Source organism: Lucilia cuprina, chromosome 6 (genome assembly GCF_022045245.1).
Source record: "Lucilia cuprina isolate Lc7/37 chromosome 6, ASM2204524v1, whole genome shotgun sequence".
NCBI classification, from domain to species: Eukaryota; Metazoa; Arthropoda; class Insecta; order Diptera; family Calliphoridae; genus Lucilia; species Lucilia cuprina.
This window is the reverse complement of record NC_060954.1, coordinates 61,114,417-61,127,444: the sequence shown is the minus strand read 5'-3', so window position 1 is coordinate 61,127,444 and position 13,028 is coordinate 61,114,417. Positions and strand designations below refer to the sequence as shown.

Genomic DNA, 13,028 nt, shown 5'->3' with positions numbered 1-13,028 from the left:
TCTATAGTCTAGTCTATAGTCTAGTCTATAGTCTAGTCTATAGTCAGTCTAGTCTATAGTCTAGTCTATAGTCTAGTCTATAGTCTAGTCTATAGTCTAGTCTATAGTCTAGTCTATAGTCTAGTCTATAGTCTAGTCTATAGTCTAGTCTATAGTCTAGTCTATAGTCTAGTCTATAGTCTAGTCTATAGTCTAGTCTATAGTCTAGTCTATAGTCTAGTCTATAGTCTAGTCTATAGTCTAGTCTATAGTCTAGTCTATAGTCTAGTCTATAGTCTAGTCTATAGTCTAGTCTATAGTCTAGTCTATAGTCTAGTCTATAGTCTAGTCTATAGTCTAGTCTATAGTCTAGTCTATAGTCTAGTCTATAGTCTAGTCATAGTCTAGTCTAGTCTATAGTCTAGTCTATAGTCTAGTCTATAGTCTAGTCTATAGTCTAGTCTATAGTCTAGTCTATAGTCTAGTCTATAGTCTAGTCTATAGTCTAGTCTATAGTCTAGTCTATAGTCTAGTCTATAGTCTAGTCTATAGTCTAGTCTATAGTCTAGTCTATAGTCTAGTCTATAGTCTAGTCTATAGTCTAGTCTATAGTCTAGTCTATAGTCTAGTCTATAGTCTAGTCTATAGTCTAGTCTATAGTCTAGTCTATAGTCTAGTCTATAGTCTAGTCTATAGTCTAGTCTATAGTCTAGTCTATAGTCTAGTCTATAGTCTAGTCTATAGTCTAGTCTATAGTCTAGTCTATAGTCTAGTCTATAGTCTAGTCTATAGTCTAGTCTATAGTCTAGTCTATAGTCTAGTCTATAGTCTAGTCTATAGTCTAGTCTATAGTCTAGTCTATAGTCTAGTCTATAGTCTAGTCTATAGTCTAGTCTATAGTCTAGTCTATAGTCTAGTCTATAGTCTAGTCTATAGTCTAGTCTATAGTCTAGTCTATAGTCTAGTCTATAGTCTAGTCTATAGTCTAGTCTATAGTCTAGTCTATAGTCTAGTCTATAGTCTAGTCTATAGTCTAGTCTATAGTCTAGTCTATAGTCTAGTCTATAGTCTAGTCTATAGTCTAGTCTATAGTCTAGTCTATAGTCTAGTCTATAGTCTAGTCTATAGTCTAGTCTATAGTCTAGTCTATAGTCTAGTCTATAGTCTAGTCTATAGTCTAGTCTATAGTCTAGTCTATAGTCTAGTCTATAGTCTAGTCTATAGTCTAGTCTATAGTCTAGTCTATAGTCTAGTCTATAGTCTAGTCTATAGTCTAGTCTATAGTCTAGTCTATAGTCTAGTCTATAGTCTAGTCTATAGTCTAGTAGTCTAAGTCTAGTCTATAGTCTAGTCTATAGTCTAGTCTATAGTCTAGTCTATAGTCTAGTCTATAGTCTAGTCTATAGTCTAGTCTATAGTCTAGTCTATAGTCTAGTCTATAGTCTAGTCTATAGTCTAGTCTATAGTCTAGTCTATAGTCTAGTCTATAGTCTAGTCTATAGTCTAGTCTATAGTCTAGTCTATAGTCTAGTCTATAGTCTAGTCTATAGTCTAGTCTATAGTCTAGTCTAGTCTATAGTCTAGTCTATAGTCTAGTCTATAGTCTAGTCTATAGTCTAGTCTATAGTCTAGTCTATAGTCTAGTCTATAGTCTAGTCTATAGTCTAGTCTATAGTCTAGTCTATAGTCTAGTCTATAGTCTAGTCTATAGTCTAGTCTATAGTCTAGTCTATAGTCTAGTCTATAGTCTAGTCTATAGTCTAGTCTATAGTCTAGTCTATAGTCTAGTCTATAGTCTAGTCTATAGTCTAGTCTATAGTCTAGTCTATAGTCTAGTCTATAGTCTAGTCTATAGTCTAGTCTATAGTCTAGTCTATAGTCTAGTCTATAGTCTAGTCTAGTCTAGTCTATAGTCTAGTCTATAGTCTAGTCTATAGTCTAGTCTATAGTCTAGTCTATAGTCTAGTCTATAGTCTAGTCTATAGTCTAGTCTATAGTCTAGTCTATAGTCTAGTCTATAGTCTAGTCTATAGTCTAGTCTATAGTCTAGTCTATAGTCTAGTCTATAGTCTAGTCTATAGTCTAGTCTATAGTCTAGTCTATAGTCTAGTCTATAGTCTAGTCTATAGTCTAGTCTATAGTCTAGTCTATAGTCTAGTCTATAGTCTAGTCTATAGTCTAGTCTATAGTCTAGTCTATAGTCTAGTCTATAGTCTAGTCTATAGTCTAGTCTATAGTCTAGTTTATAGTCTAGTCTATAGTCTAGTCTATATTCTAGTCTATAGTCTAGTCTATAGTCTAGTCTATAGTCTAGTCTTTAGTCTAGTCTTTAGTCTAGTCTATAGTCTAGTCTATAGTCTAGTCTATAGTCTTGTCTATAGTTTAGTCTATAGTATAGTCTATAGTCTAGTGTATAGTTTAGTGTATTGTCTAGTTTATAGACTAGTCATAGCCTAGTCTGTAGTCTATTCGATAGACTTTGTCATAATTTCAATTCTCCATGCCTGCTCATTAATATTCACACATCCAACGCATCAAAATGTGAATTGAAAAACTATGGTGTGGCGCACAGCGCCAAGAATAAGGGGAGGGAAACTGTTAGCATCTTCATCTTTAACATAAGATCGGTATTATCAGTTATTATTTTTATTTATAATGAATCTAACTTTATCGCATTTAAATTGCCCATAAATTAGCCGGTTTGAAATTTAGAAAACAAACATTAAAATTAAGGTGATTAGGTCTCCTATTTAAGTCTAGATTACTTTAAAATTGCAACTATTTGGGATTTTTTATAATATTAAATCGCCGGCCTATTCTTTGTTTATTTTCTTAAAATATTTTCGTTTTCTTTCATTAATTTCCAGCTGTACGCGTTTTTAAAACATTGCGCTGCTTTATCATCTACATATTTAAAAAGTCTAGACAGTGAAGCGAATGATTTTTATTTTATTTCATATATTTTTATTATAATTTTAATTTTGAATTTTTTAAATGACTTTTTTATAAGTGCAAAGAAAACATAAAATAAAATATTTAAAATAAAATTCATTCACATGCTTATGGAATTTATTAAATATTTTTTTTTATTTATCGTTGTTTTTGCGCGTGCAAACGTGTACTTAAAAGTTTAACAGACCCCTATAGTGTTGATTTTGATAAAACCATTAGAAAACAAACAAAAAAATTGTTGAAATTATCTGGCAAAAAATTAAAAAAAAAAACTAAAGCATATATAAAATTTTTATTTGAGTAATATTATGATTTTAATGCATATTGAATTACAAATGAACACCGAAAACCGTTAGTTTAGTTAATCAGTGAGTCCAGTCGGTCATTCAGTCAGTTAGTTAAATTTAACTGACTGACTTTAAAAAGCTAAAAAACAAAGCTTTTTTTATATTTTTTAACAATACATACTTTTATATGTATGTATGTGTGTGTAACAAACAATTTTTATAAGTTTAAACAAAATTTAAAAGGGTGTGGCTATAATATTTGTCACTTCAAAACTTAAAAGTCCATTTTCTGGCTTTTCTAAAAACCAGTCGAAACAAAAGGCCGTAGGGGAAAAATAGATTCAAATCTGTGATCTGTTGTTTTATTTGGAGACACATACAAGTGGTCATAGTTAAGGCAGCAAATGAACATTTATTTACGTTTTATAGAGAAAATATCAAAACCCATTTTCTATCTAAAGTAAAGGTCTTAGGTCCAAAAGGGTTAAAATCCGTGTTTTCGATTGACCCTCCCCCTTACTTCCCAACTTGGGGAAATTTGTGTTATTACAATTTCCCGGCGAAAAGAATTGCTACCAATACCTCTAGTCTGCCGGGAGTCCCTGGAATGATTTGGTATGGAGTCAAACCAGAGCATCATATAATCCTATACTACGGTGGTCAGTTCCCAGCAGATCTTGTCCTTGCTGCTCAGTTGATTGAGGTGACTGTGGTTTAAACCCAAATTCGCTGGAAGATAATGTTGGTATAAGGACTGATATATCGTATAACATAAATGTCAGGACTCTCGACAGGGTAATGCAACAGGGCAACCTATGCTAAATTATTGAACTCGTTGTGTAACTCTTATTCTTCGCGTTGTAGGGCGACTTGGTTGAGGTGACTGTGGTTTAAACTCAAATTCGCTGGGAGAGAATGTTGGTTTAAGGACTAATATATCGTATAACATAAATGTCAGGACTCTCGACAGGGTAATGCAACAGAGCAACCTTTGCTGGATTATTGAACTCGTTGAGTATCTCTTACTCTTTGCGTTGCAGGGCGCCAGTACAGTTCGGGGAATTTTCAGGTTGACACTTGGCAGTTGCCTGTCATTCAGTAGATCATTCCTTATGCTCTGAGAATTGAACTGATGTAAGTTGATGAACGATCGGGAAAGTCTGCTTTGCCCGCCAGGAGACTAGCACTGATTTAGTATACCTTACTTCAGGGAAGTTCTCTGGTGCTGTTGCCTTATGAAGAGGATGCTAATGAAAGCCATCGAAGTAGAGTGGTTGCGCGGGCTATAAGAGGTTCAGAAATGCACTGGAATGGGTCATTAGTTGATGGGGATAGTAATATGTCATGCCATTAAAAAGGTGTTCACCTTCCGGTATACTGGAAGATTGATTTCACCTGTTGGGGTCGCCACTGTTATTGACTCAAGACAAGTGACTGTTTTTCTTTTTGTCGAAATATGCATTGAGATTCTTCCCATAATACCTACCATTTGACAATAGATTATAGAGAAAACTTTAGCAGCATGTACAGCCATCTACAAAGATTGCCACCTGGTTTCTTAATAGAAGGATTCAGGGGCACATATTAGACCATTCTCAAGCCTACACAGTGAACGAAAAAGACCACCGTGAAATAAGGTAGTCAAGACTGTTGTTCACGTTAAGCACTTAAGTGAAACATAAAAATTGATTTTCCGGCGATTTTTGGTAGAAACATAAAATTCCATTTTATGGCTTAACTAGAGGTCCTAGGTCCAAAAGTATTAAAATGTGTAATTACTTTTATTTAACTAAAAAATTCTATTTTCTTGCGAAACTGGAGATCACTTCGCACACAATATTTCCATTCGATAGTAAATCCGGTATCTGACCTTAGCTCTTAGCGTGCATTTAAGTCGTCAATATTAGATGCTTGCAAATGATTTATTACACACCCACTTCATGTCGCATCTTACTGATTTTTTACGCATAATTTGTTTTTATTGTGTCTGCGTTGATAATAATATATTTTATTTATTTTTTTTTTCGTGAACTATACAGTACATAAGAAGAAGAAGATCGTCCGTCGATCGTCTACTATAAAATTATGCTTCAGTGATGGTTGGTGTACATTTGATTTGTTTTAATTTTTGTTTTGATTTTTAAATTTAATTGATAATTCCTATTTACAAACACTATTTCAAGTGTAAAGTAAACTTTTAACACAAGCTCAAAACTATCATATAGAATACTTATAGGTCCTACAACAACACTGCAACTAATGACAATACTATAATCCAAGGCAAATTCAATACAAGGTGGTGGCAATTCTGCTACAACAACATTTTACATGTATTTCGTTATTGCATTTGGTTAAAGTAAATGTCCAAAACCATTAGAACGTCGAATTCATTTTATGAAATTTTTTTTGTAAAATTTTTATATTTTATTAAAAAAATAACGATAAGATATAAAAATATACCTATTCTGAATTGAAGTTTTCCGGAAGAGATTCTTTTTAGTTATTCTCTGTTTAACGAAAATTTTTAAATATAAAATTGTAAACAATAACAAACTTTGACAGCTACATAAACCAAGCAAATTAAAAATAAAAAATTATCAACTGATTTAATAACACCACCTTGTATGAATTTGCCTTGCTATGATCTATAGGAACTTGATGTACAACAACAAAAGAAAGTTTTTTGTCTTCTTAAGCTGAAATGATAAGAAATAAATGCGGTTCAATTAGTGATAAGCCAGTTTAGAACCACCCTTGCATACACTCAGAGAGAAAAATTTGTAAAACTATGAAAATCTAATCAAATATATAATTCAAATTTTATTAAACTAAAAAATCTAAATCCTTGTTTTTTTTTTAATTCTAACCATTTTCTGAGAATTTAATAACGATGCAGTTTTTGATTTAAGATTGTTTGATATAAGATCGTTTGATCTATGATCGTTTTTGTTTACTATTGGATATGAAATTATCTTCGTTTAACAGAATTTTATTTAAAATGATAATTGAAATTTTTCGAGTGTAAATGACAATAACGTTTGGCAAAGTAGACCTAAACATCGGATGATAAGAACTTAAATCATGTTTGTTGTTGCTTCCTATAAAATTTCAAAATGATTTTGTTTTTATTCTGACAGCGCTTTTTCTGAATTAAAATCTTTCTTAGACTGAGCCCAATACCTTAGTAGTGTTTTACGCGTCCTAATACAAATAACGTCCTAAACGTAAAGACATCTAGTCGGTTTAAAAAAAAATAGTCTTGAAGTATTATTTTTAAAATTTTTTTCTATAATTATTTTGTTAAAAAAACAAACGCACGGTGAATTAATTTGAAAGCAGATCTGTGGAGATGTCTGGACGGAAATGTTTTATGTGTTAGCAAAAGTTTTTTTTAATATAAATATTTTGTGTTACCTAAATTTAAAGACATAAGACTAACCGGTCCATTTTTTTTATCTTCATAGGCAAACTAATCACTTTATCTATAGTGGGTACTACTGCCACTCTGCTATTTTTTATCTCTCTAAATGTGGACTATCAATGGGAGTTGGCCAAAGAACATGTACGTTTTCGTAGCGGCATGCCTTCACAGGCAAACTGGATTACTTCTCCCTATGGTCGTTTGAAAGTTTATCTCTTTAATGTTACCAATTCGGCAGAGTTTCTAAATGGTACCGATACACGTTTAAAAGTCCAACAAGTTGGTCCTATTGCCTATGCTATAAAGGGTCACAATGAAATTAAACATCAATCACACGATACTCTAACATATCGCAAGATACGTTATGGTGAAACCTCCTTTGATCCGGAGGCAAGTTGCTCACCCGATATACTCAATCAAACGATAATATTGCCAAATCTTGTATTATTGGGTGCTGCCGCCAAATTGCATGATTGGGTTTTTCTAGTGAGACATGCCTTCAATGCCATCACTATTAATGAAACGCCATTTTTGACCAATAGTATAAATTATTTCTTGTGGGATTTTAAGGTGCCGGCATTGAATATGTTGTCGAAATATGTGCCAAATATTGTTGCCAATTGCGGAATGTTGTACAATGTAAGTAAGCCAGTTAATGAATGAAGAATGACATTGCGCGATGACTATAGTGTTTATTTCAAGAAGTGTTTTTTTGTTCTTTTGTTTGGTGTAAACGAATACAGTTATATTAAAAAATTTCGTGTTTAATAACACAGACCAACATATTTTTTAACCAGAAACCAAGTTATACTAAGCTGCGCTGAATCTTAATCCGTATTTCTAAATATCGGACATTGAAGATATCGTGTAAAAATTTTAAATTTCAGAATGTTAGTCAGTTAGTAAAAGTTAGTTTGTTTTCAAATCAGAAGCATAGCTTGGTCTGGGTATCGATTTTTTCAATATGAATATACTCTCACTGATAAGACTGATATTTCGAAGACATTTTTATATAGGCTTGGGTTTATTATGGACCAAATATAATACATCATTTATAGATGGTTTTATTTCAATAGTGTTACACATATTAAACCAATTTACCGACGGACGTGCGGCATACTAATAGACAAAACTTTTTCATTCAGAATGTAACAAATAGCCGCCTGCTATACATTCTGAAAGAAATATGACCATTTTTCATACAAAATTTTAATAATATGACAATACATCATATCCCATCTAAAACCTACAGGCTCTTCGCGAAAAGAACGAAGAATACAATGTACGCATAGGACTCGACAATGGCATGGACAATTTCTTTCGCGTCAATACACTCAACAATAAAACCTTTTTCCCGGAGAGAATTGCCCAATTAAAACGAGATCGTCGATCCAATGATTATTGTCCCATCAAATTGGATAATGCCTTTGATAATTCGCTATTTCCACCCAATGTACCAGAGGGCAGAGATTTCAATATAGTCGCCATAGAAAGTTGTCGCACTCTTAAAATGAAATACGATCAGATTGTGGAATATATGGGTCTGAAAAGTTATCGCTATACGATTGGTGAGAGTGGTGATAGTACTGGCTGTTTAGATTATACCATGGGTATTAAACTGCCCAAGGGATTATTCGATGTCTCCAAGTGCTTGATAAGTAAGTGTGATTGACATTTTTTTCTAAGGAATTTTATTTTAAGTTTTAAATGATTTACAGATGATGTACCCTCGGCATTTTCGGCACCGCATTTCTATGGCACTGAATATAATTATTCGGCCCATTATGAGGGTCTTAATCCCAATAAAGAAGAACATGAGGCTCATATTATATTGGAACCTGTGACGGGTATACCGGTTGAAGAGAAATATAGATTTCAATCAAACATTCCCATGCCCGATATGCGGGGCTATAATAGAGAATTACAAAAGTTTAGTAATATGATTATTCCTTCATTTTGGTATGAATATGTAAGTATATAAACTATATTTATCGCAATGACCAGGTTCCGAATTACCGCATAAGTTATCGATTAAGCTTTCGTATTAAAAGTTAACGATCGATTTGTGTAGATCACTGGTAATTCGGTACCAGGTCATTAAGAAATTAGATCGGAATTCTACCTAAAATGTGTTAACATACTTTTATACATTTTTCAATCTAATCTCTAATTTATGTTATGCTCTCTTTCTTCTATTTCTTAACAGGACTTGGATGATCTACCCTCGATAATTCAATTCTTAATTAAGTTTAATGTTAAAATAGTTCCTGTCTTACAGCCAATTTTAATGGCTCTATTTGTAATATTAGCTTTATATTGTTATCTTAAAATCTATTTATTAGTTAAACAACTAACTTTGAGAGATATTTACCAAAAATACTGTAAACATAGCAAATAAGTTCCAGACATAAGTTACTAATTCTTAAGTAATTAATATTAAGTTTAAATTTAAATCATTAAACACGTTTCTTTTATAAATAATAATTTAATAAAATTTTTAGAAATTTATTTGAAAATATTTTTTTTTATTATTATTAACTTCTATTGGTGAAGATGATTAACTTTTTTTCTTAAATGTATCAAAATGTATAAAAAAAAATATATATATACTAATTTATTAATGATGACTTTCAAAGATCTAAAATTGTATTTAAACTAATTGTTTTTTAAAAAAAAATAGAAATTAACTTGTTGAAATTCATTTGTTGATTTGGGACTTAACCTTGTCTTTCATATTTGGCTCTGTAGTTACCGCTGGGATCGTATTTGTCCAAAAGCAATTTCCATTCACCGGGTCTGTTGGCACGCAAGAAGTTGATAACCTTTTGGGAATTCTTTCTCTGAACATCGGTACATTTGGAGCAATCGCTTTGTAGGGCATCGGGCAAGAGTTCTAGTAGAGAAAATTATGAAATTAGATAATGTTTGTTTTAATTCATTATTAGATCAGTGTCAGATTTAGTGGAGTTTATTATGACTTTAGCTGGTTCAAAGTAATAAAAATTTCCACAAATTTTAATATAAATCCTCTGTGGACTAGAGAAAATACTAGTCTATAGAACAAAGAAAATAGACTAGAAAAAACTGTTCTATATTCTAAACAATAGTCTAGTATATATAACAGAAAATACTAGTCTATAGACTACAGAAAAGACTTTGAGAAAAGACTTATTCGATTGTCTATAGAATATACAATCGATTAGTCTATAAATTAGAATTAGACAAAAGACTAGTCTATTGAATAAACAGTAAACTAAATAATTGACTAGTCCATAGAGTACATAATAGATTAGATTAATGTATTATTCAGAGACTAGTCTCAAAATAATAGATTAGAATATAGTCTAGACAAAAGACTATAACAAATAAAATAGGAATAGAAGATCAGCCCACGAAAAAGAGAATTGTCTTTTAAAAGAAATACATTTATTTAGAAACGAGAACAGGTATTTTAAATCTGTTGTTCTTTTCATATTTTCGTTTTATTGAACTTTTATTCCGGAAGTTTTTGTTAGATAAAGGAACTTAAAGGCAAAAGTCCGCTACAAGGATGGGAACCATTACAAAATAGTTGGAAAACGAAACATTTAAGAAGTCCATGTTCTATGGGGTATAAAATAAAAACTCTACGGCGTTTTTTGTTACATTACTATGCGACCCTTATACGACCCTGTTGTGACGTTTCAATGTTTGTTCCTCAATTTCCGAATCGTTTATAAAATTCAAGGCGAATCTATAAAAGTTGAAGTAGCCAGTGATATCAGCTTGTAAAGGCTGTGGACTCACGCATGAGAAAACAAAAGGAAAAAATCACCAGTACAAATAGTCTATCCGACATATCGATCGAAATTCTTCTTTTCCCCCTTGTTCAAAAAACTTAAAAGTGGAACAATATAAGGGGATAAGTGTGGACCGCGAAAAAATGTTAACCGTCTACGTTACATAGTATTGTCTTTCTAGGGAATAGAGTGGTTTTTATACGCTACATATATTGGATTTATGTTGATGTTTGTAAAGCACGGCATCGGTCCTAACTTAACTTAAAGTATACCAATCGGCTTAGAATCATTTTCTGAGTCGATTTAGCTATGTCTAGCCAACCATGTAAACCTTATAATCAAACTACAGGTCGCAATTTTAAAGATAATTCAATGAAATTTATTGTCCCAGGGACGAAGCCTATTGAAAAGCCCCCATACAACTAAACCCCTGAATAGGACTTGTAAACCTTGTAATCAAACTACAGGTCGCAATTTTGGAGATAATTCAATGAAATTTGTTACATGCTACTGGAGACGAAGTCTATTGAAAATGGTTAACATTGGTCCAATATTTCACCTAACCCCCATACAACTGAACCCACCGAATAGGGCTTTAAAGTTCATTATTATGTTTAATATACTTGTATCTCTACAAAAAGCTGCAAAACCATGTTCTTGCCTTGCTTTGTTGACTCTCATGAAATTTATAATTAAAGGACTTCTTTTGGCCCTAGACCCTACAAAAAGCTCATTTCAAAATTTGTCACAATTCTATTCAACAATAAATGGTTTAAGTATGTATATCTGAGGCAAGGTACACTTAAACTTAAATGTTTTATTATGAAAACTAAATCACATTGTATTTTTGTAACAGGTGTAGGGTATTATATGATCGGCCTCGCCCAAAATTATAGATTTCTTACTTGTTTTGATTGAATTGTACCAAAAAAAAAGTACAATTGTACTAATTTTACCAACCACTATTAATCGAAATTCTTCGTTATACTTTTTTTTAAAACTTAAAAGTTAAGCGAAAATTGAGAACCGCGAAAATTTTTTTCTATATACAAATTTTGATAATCGCCGTTTAAAACTCTAGTTATATAGAGCAACGAAGTGCATATTTAAAAGAATCACTACGACATTAATATCTCATCTAACTGACATTTCTGTCATAAACACCTTTCAAAAACTATATCTGACATCTTGCTTAAACAGGAAATCTTCTTAGTAACTCACTTTTCAATTCACGTCCTTCGGGTGTGCAAGGTCCTTTATCCATCAGACACTTAATGTAGTTGGTTAAAATGCGATTGTTACCCAAAACGCTGTCAACATCGACATTATCGAATTTGTTGGTATATTGTTTTTGAGCGGCCACTAAGGCGAAGCAAACCACCACCAATAAACAGGCAAAAGTTGTCTTCATTTTGTTCGATATCTGGAATAAAGAAAAGAAGCATATGTTGTAAATAAAATTTAGTTAAAACATAAACACCAAAGCAAGTGTGGTTTAAACATAAAAATGAAATGAAATTATTATGAAACATTTTGGAGAGTAAGAGATAAGTCAAGAAAGAAAAATAAAAACGACAACTAAACCACCATATACACAGGTTGGCAGGTTTTTACTTATGTAGTGGCTTATGTCTGCTTCTTTTTTCCAATTTATTATTATCGCATGTAATCGATTACATAATGTTTTCCGATAAAAAAGTAACACTTAGGTTTGGCTTTAAGCACCTTTTTTAGAGCAAATCAAGGTACTTTTATTTGTAGAAAAAAACACTTAAAACCTTCAGTTCGCTTTAATTTAATTTCACTTTAGGTAAATATTTATTAATAAAAAAACTACTTGATATATGAAAACCTGTAATGCATACAAAATTTACAATTTTACACAATCGTACTATTTTTTTAAGGTGAAATGCCTTAAATGGAAAATGACATTGTTGACATACAAAATAACGGTAAACAAACGTAGTTTTTTTTAAACAGTAAATATTAAATGTATTGATTTTGTTAGCAAATACATATGATAAAAAAATCTTTTAAAATTAACTTAGTTTTAACAAAAATAATTCTTTTTTTTGATAATTCTTATAAAAATTTATCTAAACAATTAAAATTTCTTTTTTTTTAAATTTCACACTTTTCACTTTTTCTTTTAATTTCTTGCAAATAAACTTCATATTTTTTATACAAAATTTAACACTTTGTTAATAGTAGACAAATCTGTTCATTTTTTTCAAAATCACTTACTTTTTTTTTTTTGATAACTGTTATGTTTAAAGGTTTAAACAATATTATACTCAATTTCAATTTTGTTAAGTCTTTATATACCAAATGTGTTACTACAGCTACACTGTTAAAAAAAATAAACACAAACAATAAATCCTCTTCGATGAAATTAGAATTAAAGAAAGGCAAAATAATAAATTAACTTTAATATAAATTTTACAAACAATAAACGTATTTATTTACATATTCTACATGGCGTAATAATGACTGCTGCTATATTAAGTCAACAAGTTTTAAAAAGTTTTGTTTAATATAAACAAATCATTCTGGGAAATTGTTTTATAAAAATCGAATTAAAAATAAATGCATTTCTTAGTTATTGACATC

At 31.3% G+C, this 13,028-nt stretch overlaps 2 protein-coding genes across 2 annotated transcripts; one reads left to right on the top strand and one right to left on the bottom strand.

Moving 5' to 3' along the window:
• The first annotated feature begins 6,390 nt into the window (after positions 1–6,390).
• Positions 6,391–9,147, top strand: LOC111677994 (scavenger receptor class B member 1). Its single transcript, XM_023439217.2, has 5 exons — positions 6,391–6,592; positions 6,683–7,278; positions 7,892–8,297; positions 8,358–8,608; positions 8,846–9,147. The coding sequence occupies exons 1-5, from the start codon at positions 6,568–6,570 to the stop codon at positions 9,035–9,037; spliced, it is 1,470 nt and encodes a 489-aa protein (XP_023294985.2). The 5' UTR covers positions 6,391–6,567; the 3' UTR covers positions 9,038–9,147.
• Positions 9,144–12,776, bottom strand: LOC111677996 (ejaculatory bulb-specific protein 3). Its single transcript, XM_046953716.1, has 3 exons — positions 12,663–12,776; positions 11,640–11,841; positions 9,144–9,532 (listed from the first exon to the last, which is right to left on the bottom strand). The coding sequence occupies exons 2-3, from the start codon at positions 11,827–11,829 to the stop codon at positions 9,357–9,359; spliced, it is 366 nt and encodes a 121-aa protein (XP_046809672.1). The 5' UTR covers positions 11,830–11,841; positions 12,663–12,776; the 3' UTR covers positions 9,144–9,356.
• Positions 12,777–13,028: the final 252 nt, after the last annotated feature.